The 9,909-nt window shown below is 50.1% G+C and overlaps 1 protein-coding gene across 1 annotated transcript; it reads right to left on the reverse strand.

The window, feature by feature from the left end:
- Window positions 1–2,630: 2,630 nt before the first annotated feature.
- On the reverse strand, window positions 2,631–7,493 carry RPL19 (ribosomal protein L19). The gene is made up of 6 exons (XM_039227736.1): window positions 7,396–7,493; window positions 6,346–6,452; window positions 4,812–4,934; window positions 4,071–4,191; window positions 3,197–3,307; window positions 2,631–2,839 (listed from the first exon to the last, which is right to left on the reverse strand). The coding sequence occupies exons 1-6, from the start codon at window positions 7,398–7,400 to the stop codon at window positions 2,716–2,718; spliced, it is 591 nt and encodes a 196-aa protein (XP_039083667.1). The 5' UTR covers window positions 7,401–7,493; the 3' UTR covers window positions 2,631–2,715.
- Window positions 7,494–9,909: the final 2,416 nt, after the last annotated feature.

Consider the following 9,909-nt stretch of genomic DNA (forward strand, 5'->3'; position numbering starts at 1 on the left):
GGCCTTGTCCCCCTCCTCTGGCCCGGGGCCCTCTGCAGCTGCGCAGCACCTCTGGGGCGGCCTGCTCTGAATCACAGCCTCCCACGTTGCGACGGTCAAAGGTAGGTGCTCATGCTCCCACAATGCTAAGATTCCGGGGAGTCATTGGCCTCTCCGGGCCTCAGTTTCCTCCCCCAGAAGTGGAATTGGACTTGCTCAGGGAGTCTTTATCTGAGGGCCGTGAGCCCCTTTAAAGGATATGCAAAATTATATAGTGGGACCAGTTATAAGATCTTGAGAGAATGGACATTTCTTTTCATCAGAATTTCTCTAAGGTTCCAGGACCTGAAAGAGAGCCAGTGGTTACTTTAGGGGATCTGCCTGCTCAGGGGGCCCTCCCTGGCACTGCCCTAGGAAGGGATTGGTGGCCCATGGTAAGAAGTCACCTCCAGGCCTGGGGTGAGTTTCAGAAAGAAGGGATTAAGTCCAAAGCCTCCCAAACCCTACAACCTTTCTCCCACCCCAATTCCTTTGAAAACAACCCCAAAAGTGGGGGGGGGGGGTTTACACCTGCGGCAACCTGCGAGAGAACAGCACCATCTCCTGGTCAAGGGTGGAAACCAGCTTTGTGTTGCAAGCTCCGGAAGCCGGGTGAAGGGTCCCAGGCTTGGGTTACCTTTTTCTCCTTCCTGTCATCCCTCCAACATCTGAGGGGGTGGAGGTGGGGTGGCCTTCAATATCCTTCTTCTTGTGGCCCAGCCAGACCTGGGAAGGAGGAGTCCGTGTCCCACAATCCAAGCTGGGAGCTTGGCCAAGACCCTTCCCCTTCTAGGCCACAGCCTCCCCGCACTTGGAACCACAAAGGATTACCGCCAAGAGCTGACTGATAAAGTTCACACAGGTTGCTACAGTGGCAACAGGGAACCCTTAAATCAGGTGTGGATGCACATGGTGGAGGTGAAGACCCTCTGGTATTTGAGTCTGGGCTCTCCTGCCTTGGGCTACCCACCTGCCCCAACCTGTCCAGGCTGGACGAGGATACTGATGTGATAATAGGAGGGCTCTGGTGTTCCCAAGAACACATCAGTCCTGTCTTTCTCGCGCAAGTGCAGATGGGAGCGTCCATCCTGCACACCCCCTGAAGTCCCCCGCTGGCCTTGACACTGCTCCTCAGGGAAGGGGTGGAAGGCAGGAAGGAAACCAAGGACAGGCATGCCAGTCCAGCTGTGCCAAGAGCTAAAGGAGATGGTCCCTTCTGCAGTCCCAACTTTTCTCCCCAGCCTAGACCTCTGGCTCTCCTCTATTTAATTGGCTGACCATTGCCTCCCACCTGGACATCTGGCCATTCTCCCTAACCCAGCTGTTCGTTCCGATCACCGGAAGCGTCACCTGCCCAGCCCCGCAAAGCCACTTCTTCCTCAGCCACTACCATCCACGTCTACCAAGTCCTGACTATTTTACTTCCTGAACATCTTGAATCCGTTTTCCCACCAACACCACAAGTCGTGTGAACCCAGCATTTCGCATGTCCCCTCATCTGCAAGATGAAGGTAATAACCCTACTTTACAATGTTATGAAGATCAGAGAATCAATAGGAGTCAGTGTAAAGTGCCTAACAGTACTTGGCTCACAAAGCAGATACTTTACTGAAGAATTTATTGGCAGTTATTACTACCAGCTAAGTGGCAAAATAAAATTTACTATTTACAAAAGGGGATATGAATTAAGCAACTCACAATGGCTTCAACAAGCTTTCCCATCACGTGCTTTTATTTCTATGTCTGCCGAGAAAATCTCTTTCCTTTATGCCCCAGGAGATGGGTGTAAACCAAAAAACTTAAGGCACCAGGGCGGCTCAGTCAGTTGAGGCTCTGACTTCAGCTCAGGTGATGATCTGTTCGGGAGTCCCGCATTGGGCTCTGGCTGACAGAAGAGCCTGGAGGCTGCTTTGAATTGTTTCTCCCACTCTCTGCCCCTCCCCTGCTTGTATGGTCTCTCACATAAACTTAAACAAATGTTTTTTTCCCAGAAATCTGTATACCCAGCACAGGGCTCAAACTGAAAACCCCTAGATGGAGTCACATACTCTTACTAATGAGCCAGCCAGTTGCCCCAAAAAGCCCTCTTGGTAGGAAAGAAAGCGGGATGTTCCAAAGATCTCAAGGCCTTAGGGGGCTTAGGAAGGGGTCAGCAGTTAAAGTCCAGGTGGCTTAGATTCGGGGCTGGTGGCAGCGGAGTTCTAGCACAGCACACTTCCGGGCCCAGGGCAAGAGTTGTTAAGTGCGTGCATACTACTTCCTGATGACTTTGCTTACAGGATGTGACGCCTGAGGTCACAACTTCTGTTGGTTCCCCAGCAACATTTGAGACCACTTCAGACATGTACCCCACTTCCTGCTGTGAAGGGCAGTTTTCAAGCACAGGATTTTGGAGGCTTGGGTAGAAGTCATTCTTTCCCTCTCTTCAGATTAATTCAACTAAAACAAGATTGAGAAAAACCCCATCTCTCCCATGGATGGAGGGACTCAAGCACCACCAGATGCCGGGAACCAAGAAGAAATGGAACAGGTACCCGGGAGAGGGCCTGCATCCCAATCCCAGCAGGCAGGCCCCGCGGACCCATGACGCAGCCAGAAACTCTGCAAGCAAAGAGAGGCAGATAAAGATTTGTTTTATTGAAGAACTGATCTGTGTCGTTGCTGAAGCCACTATGTACAGACAACAGAGAGGGGATTTTATTTCTTCGTCTCCTCCTCCTTGGACAGAGTCTTGATGATTTCCTCTTTCTTGGCCTGGAGCCGCTCTTCACGGCGCTTGCGTGCTTCCTTGGTCTTAGATCTGCGGGCCTCAGCCTGGTCCCTGGATGGTGGAAGAGAAGAGGTGGGTCAGTGTGAGAATAACCGAGCCGCTGAGACAGAAGCACATGCCCAGACTCCTCCCTCTGAGCCTCGTCAGCTTGAGGAAAGCACCATCGGGGCCACGAGAGCTCCTGCTTTCATTGGCCCAGTCCCTACTCTGCAGAGATGGTGTGTGGAACAGAGGGGCACAGATTTCTAACACAACAGCTATAAGCCGGACAGACTGCTGTCTGAGAAACAAGCTGTCAGAGCAAGTCAAAATTATGTGTTAGCATATTTCCAATGTCTCAGAAGAAACCTTATAATAAAGATCAAACACCGGCCCCCATGACAGAGGCCAATTCCTGAAAAGACTTACGCCAGAAGCTTCTTGCGAGCCTTGTCTGCCTTCAGCTTGTGGATGTGTTCCATGAGAATCCGCTTGTTTTTGAACACGTTACCCTTCACTTTCAGGTACAGGCTGTGATACCTGCAGGGTACGAGGCGCAGAGGCTCTGGTCGGTGATGAAAGGCCGGCCCCCCATCTGCTCCACTATACAAGGTCCCTAAGTACGCAGGGTTCCTTTCGCTCTATTCTGTAGGGGCTGTTTCCCCCCAAACCAAGACTTTTTGTGCAGTTTCCAGATACAAGAGCTTGCCTGGCAGGCAAGTTCAATTTCTGGGCTATCCTGATGGTGTGTGTCTGGGAGAAGTGGGGGTAGACGGACAACAAAGGACAGAATGGAAGAATTTTTCTTAAAAAGGCCTAAGACAGGGGCACCTGGGTGGCTCAGTCGGCTAAGTGTCCGACTTCAGCTCAGGTCATGATCTCACGGTTCATGGATTTAAGCCCCACATCAGGCTGTGTACTGACGGCTCAGAGACTGGGGCCTGCTTCAGATTCTGTGTTTCCCTTTTTCTCTCCTTCTCTCCCACTCTGTCTCTCAAAAATAAACAAACAAACAACAACAACAACAACAAAGGCCTAAGACAGGGTGCCTTGGTGGCTCAGTCAGTTAAGCCTTTGACCCAATGATTTTGGCTCAGGTCATGGTCTTGAGGTTCGTGGGATGGAGCCCCATGTTGGGGCCTGCTTAGGATCCTCTCTGTCTCTCAAAATAAGTAAACATATAAAAAAAAAAAAAAAAAAAGCCCAAGACACATGGTTCCCTCCCCAAGGCTAATGAGGCAGACTGTGGGTCTGTGCGGTACCAAGCGAATCTTAGGAGCCCAAAAAGAGGGTGTGTGCTTACATGTGGCGGTCAATCTTCTTAGATTCACGGTATCTTCTGAGCAGCCGGCGCAGAATTCTCATCCTCCTCATCCAGGTTACCTTCTCAGGCATTCGAGCATTGGCTGTACCTTTTCTCTTACCTGCAAGGAAGAGGAGTTAAGCCCACTGTAGTGCCTCCAGGTCTCAAGTCCATTGCTAGAGCCAGCTGACTGGTCACAAGGCCAGCTACCAATTTCTGAAAGACTATAATTCACTCAGTCGTGGGCAAGTGCTTGACCTCACAGTTTCCATTTTACAGATGAAGAGACTTAAGCATTTCTTGCATTTATTCACTTTAAGGAAGCCTCAACGGGGTGGTGGCAGAGGCTACTCTGTGCACTTGTGTGTGACGGCGCGCACCAAGGCAGTGAGTAGGTTGGAAGTGGCTTTAAAGGTGGTGTGACCTTCATCTCCCTAATCATCCTAACCCTAGAAAAGTGGTTTTAGGATTTGCTGGACAACATTTTCAAGTACCCAGGAGAATCCTTGGCATAGTGTAGGGGCTCAATAAACGTCACCCCTTTCTACTAACACCTTCAACTCCAACACTATTGTCAATTTTCTGATTTGCACACAAAGAAGGTTCATCAAATATGGTGGAGTAAGGAAAGGGTTTAAGAGGAGACAGAATGGGGGAGGGGGGAAGATCCTGGATATATCCCAGTCTAGACTTAGGCAGCTCTAAATTTAAGTCTTAGAGAAAGAGGTAGAACACACTTACCAATGCCCATATGCCTGCCCTTCCGGCGGGCCAAAGTGTTTTTCCGGCATCGAGCCCGGGAATGGACAGTCACAGGCTTCCGAATGATCAGCCCATCTTTGATCAGTTTCCGGATCTGCTGACCTGGGAAAACATAATGGATCTAGTCAGTGTGCTGGGGCTTAGCCCCAAGAACACCAGTCACAACCCAGAATCCAAACAGGGCAGGACAGAGACATTGCTCACACCCCTAGCCCAGTGGTCTCTAAAATGGTACAAACACTAGAACTTCTGCTCATTTCTCTTCTGTTGAAACATTTCCCATCTTTCTAGATGTTTTACAGCACATTCAAATTTTAGGTACTTAGGGATGTGTGATCAAAACAGTGTACAAACACAGCTCAGTCCTTCAGATCTGGTCTCCACCATTACCTCCTGTCTCAAGATTAGGATATTCTGAGCACATGTCACGATGCCACAAATTCAAACTGGTTAAGGAATTCCCTAGTACTGACCAACGTTCTCTGCTTGACCAAACTTTCCTCAGGTTCCCAAACCACCTCCTAGGCCCACCTGGGCACTTCATCAATGTTCCCTAGGCAATGCTTGATCATCCTGGCCTGGCCTTTAGCAACAATCCAATTAGCTCAGGTTAGCCAGAACCAACCCCCTTCACCAGTAAGGTTTCCTTTTGATAATCTTCCACACACTGACCCTCACACAACCCTCCTGGCCATAAACTCCTACTTGACCATGCTATGTCCAGATTGGAGAGCAATGTCACCCACTATAAAATCCTACTGCAGTGGTTCCCACACTTGCAACAAAGGTCCTGAATAAAGCCTGCCTTACTGTCTTTCACAAAAATCCTCGAACACTTTTTTTTCTGTTTAACAGTGATTACAAGGAAGGAACGTGGATATGTTGCTAGCTGCAGGACTGACATCTGTTTAACTGCCTTGAATAATCATATGCCAAGGCCTGAGGTCCCAGGTCTTCCCAATCCATCACTTCATCATTTCCTGGGCCGTCTCTACTCCCAGTCCTGGTGCTGTCTCCTCAAAAATCCTTCACATAGCGGGGCACCTGGGTGGCTCAGTCGGTTGAGCGACTGACTTTGGCTCAGGTTATGATCTCACAGTTTGTGGGTTCGAGCCCCACATCGAGCTCTGTGCTGACGGCTGGCTCAGAGCCTGGAGCCTGTTTCAGATTCTGTGTATCTCCCTCTCTCTCTGACCCTCCTCTATTCACGTTGTCTCTCTCTCAGAAATAAATAAACAAACATTAATTTAAAAAAAAAAAATCCTTCACATAGCTGTAAAACAGCATACCCACTCTAGCAATAATCAATAATACGACATTGGGTGGTTCCATTAACTTTCATTCTGGCAAATGGACAGGGGCCCTGGCATCTCCAAATTTCTCTGACCCTCCATTTTAGAAGACCCCAGACTATGAGCTTTCCTAGGTTTGTTAAGAGTCAATACAATTGTAACATGTTTCATCTCATAAAGGATGAGGAAGGGGCAAGGTGAAAAAGATCCCAAGAACTCACGGGAGTTGGCGTTGGCGATTTCATTGGTCTCATTGGGATCCAACCAGACCTTCTTTTTGCCACAGCGGAGGACACTGGAGGCAAGCCTCTTCTGAAGCCTGAGCATACTGTGACAAACAGAAAACACTATCAGGCCCTGGAAGCCGTTCCCGGGGAAAAAATGAGCATCCTTACCAAGACCTGCCTTCCAATCACTTAATGTTATGCTAACATAAAACATGGGAAGTGGGTATGTGTATTTAGGGCAAACATTTCTTCCTCCTATCCCATATGATGTATCTTTCCTATAACAGGATCTTTGTTAAAGCCTGTGCTGTGCATTCCCGTAGGGGCAACGGGCTGCCCTGGAGTGAAAACAAAGCCCAAGCTATACCTTAACTTTTCTGCCTCAGGTCACTCTTCTGGAATAAGAGGTTAAACCGGATAAAATTAGGATGAAGAGGGGGCTTAGGCCCTTTCTGGAACTGAGCTCTAAAACCAAGCGTGTAATGTGAAGACTCCGAGGCCAGCGTATCTTGTTTGCTAGTCCTTTGCTTTTTGGGCCCGTTTTCGTCTTCTCACAGTAATAAGCTTATGTTCTGCTAGTCTTAGAGTTTTCTTAGGAACCGTCCATGAAGTGAAAGGCGTTAAAGAGCTAGAGGATCGCCTCACTCCAAGCAGTCTGAGGCCCGCGGCCTACTCGAGACGTGGCACGTCACATGGAAGCAGAAGCAGAGATCGGCTCCGATCCGATTCGGGGCGCCCAGCGAGTAAGGGGGCCACAGCCGAGTCCACGCCGCAGCCGTTCCTCTGACAGCGCAAGCCACCCGCGATCCGTATGGGGGATCCTCGGGGCCCACCGTCCCTGAGGCCTAGAGTTGTCGGGACGCACCCCACCCCCCCATCCCCTCGAGACCGGGGCCTCGCGTGCTCCGGCCTACCCCAAGCTCCGGGACCGGCTGCCTTCAGGGCTGCCTCCACCTCATTTCGCCCACCCAGGGCCGTGGAAGCAAACCCTGCCGCCATCCGGCACCTCGGAACAACCAGAATCAGAGGCCCGCGCGCCCTCACCTCATGGCTGCGGCCGCAGCGCCGAAAGGAAAGAACTCCCCCTCGGCCAGGCTCCTCCCATTATCTGTGAAGGGGAGAGCCCATGCCCTGCTCCGCTTTCGCCCGTATTCCCCTCCGGTCCTTACATCTTCTGCCACCCAAAACTGACTCTTACCCTCTGTGAATACAGAGGTAATACAAGCGTAAACTCGGGAATCGGTTTTAAACTTAAAAACATAGAAAATATACCCTTTCGGTGAGGCAAAGTGGTATAGCCCGACTTCCTACTAGGCATGCGCAGCAAGCGTACCCGATCACGTGGGTAATGGAAGCCGGAAGTTACGACTGGATGGGCGCAGGCGGGTTGTAGTTTTGCTGGAGTGGCCTATGCTTTGCAGGCGTCCTAGATTCTCAGGAATGATGTTTAATTAGCGGGGGAAAAAAAAATTAGTGAATGGAGTGAGAGAAGATCACGAGCGTAGAGATCAGCCAAGAGGAACATTTTATTCACCCTCGCAGTACATTGAGAACCCGTGCAGTACAGGATAGATCACCAAAGATACTAGTTTATGTTTTTGCGCCACTGCGGTCCTTCATCTCGTAGTGCATCAGTTTGCTCCTTTGTAAAGTGTACGTTATCCTAATATTTCTGTGATCCCTTGTGAAAACCACATGAGTTAATTTGCAAAGGAGGACACGAAGACAACAAACTCCTTGGTGACAGGAACCAGTCTTGTTTGGCTCACACTGTGTACTACAGGAGGGAAGGGGCTTTGCATATAGTAAGCATTTGAGAAATAGTGCATTGGCTGAATGAATGAATACTTGGGAAAGTTAAAAAACAAAATGGAATGGCAGGATCATACATAGTTCTTTTTTCCTGCTCTGAAACACCCAATGCAAAAACCCAGAGAATATTCTAGGGTTCAAGAAACCTAGACTTGAGTCCTGGGTGTAACTCCTTGCATGGCTCTAGCTAATCACCGATCTCTATGATCTGAACTTTCCTGGTTGCTAAAGAGAGCTGAGGAAAGAGAGGAAGGGAAGCAAAATTTATGCCACTTCTTCAAAATAACACAGTTTATACCGTTCTTATTTTACAGCTGAGTGAGGTAGCAGAAATTGAAAATCCAGGTCTTTCCGAATTCAATATACATGCCTTCTCTGCCATACCAGGTTCTCTTGGGCCAGAGGGACAGATCAAACCCCTGCTTTGGGTTGGATCTGTTCAGAGAACAACGCTGATGTACTTCATCCTTACTCTCCCTCAAAGTAATGTGATCAGAGAAACAACTTAAGCTGGCCATCCACTTTCAGAACCCAGGGTGAGAAGGAGTCAGTGTATTCCACAGTTTCTCCGACAGCAGGAGACAGCAGGCTGGCCTTTATATTAGAGTCACTGAACCTGGGCAAATCTTGTCCATCCTACTTCTCATCGCTCCTCTTTGAGGAGCAAGGGCAGGGATAGAGAGGTAACCATTCCTCCTGTCACAACAGACCTCTCTTCAGCACCTTACAGCATCTCCAGACATCTGAAAGTCCATCATTTAATTTCATTCTCCCGCATCCTCGCAATAATCCCACGGGACAAAGACACCACAGTACGGGCAACCCCACTTTACAGAAGTGTAGTGACTTTTCCAGGGCCACACAACCAGAAACAGCCTGAGCCAAATTGACACGTGTTTTGTTTTGTGTTGTGTTTTGTTTTAACTTACCTCTGTGCCCAGTGGGGGGGCTGGAACTCACAACCCTGACACAGAGTCGCATGCTTTACTGACTGAGCCAGCCAGGCGCCCCAAAGCCAGAATTCTTCCTAGAATCCCCTACTTCTTTTCTCTCCATAGGTAGTGGTGGGTGGGATCCAGGCCTTGGGTATTTGTCCCCAAATGAAGGATGAAGGGGAGCAGTTCTAGGTGAAAAGTCACTAGATTTGATTTTAGCTACTCTCCTCTCTCAGCTCCACATTTCTTCCTACCCTTTCCTCTCTTTTCCAAGGAACAGGGACCTTGCCTTTCTGGAAGGGTCTGGGGGGATTCTAGGGACTAGGGCAGAAAGACTTCTGGGTCTCTGTGTGGGGACTCCCTTTGGACATTCTCCCCACCCCAGCCTGAGCCTCGGGTTGGCTGGCCGACGGTCCAGCACGGTCCTGTTGGAAGAGGGGCCTCTCTGTTAAGTTCAAGTAGGCCTAGGCCCACACCGGGGAGAAAAGAGTTAACGCCAGGTCCCTGGATCAACGGGATCGGGAAGTTCCGGCGGCCCAAACCCGAGTGGAATGGGCAGACCTGCTAAGTGAGAGTGGTTTGGGACGGAAGCCGGGGGCCGCGCCAATCCGCGTTTCACCTCCATCAGAGCTCGACAGCCGCTGGTAAACCGCGCCCCCCCCTCCCTGCCCCAAGGCAGGGTTTTACTCCTCCCTCCACCCCTGGACCCCGAGCGGGCCACCCTTTTCCCTACTCTGTCGGCGGCCAAGGCTCTCCCCCGCCCAGAGCCAAGAGGGGCGTGCCTCGCTCCGGCTGCCCTCCCATTGTCTAT

Source organism: Hyaena hyaena, unplaced genomic scaffold (genome assembly GCF_003009895.1).
Source record: "Hyaena hyaena isolate Hyena2069 unplaced genomic scaffold, ASM300989v1 scaffold_29, whole genome shotgun sequence".
Taxonomy (NCBI): Eukaryota; Metazoa; Chordata; class Mammalia; order Carnivora; family Hyaenidae; genus Hyaena; species Hyaena hyaena.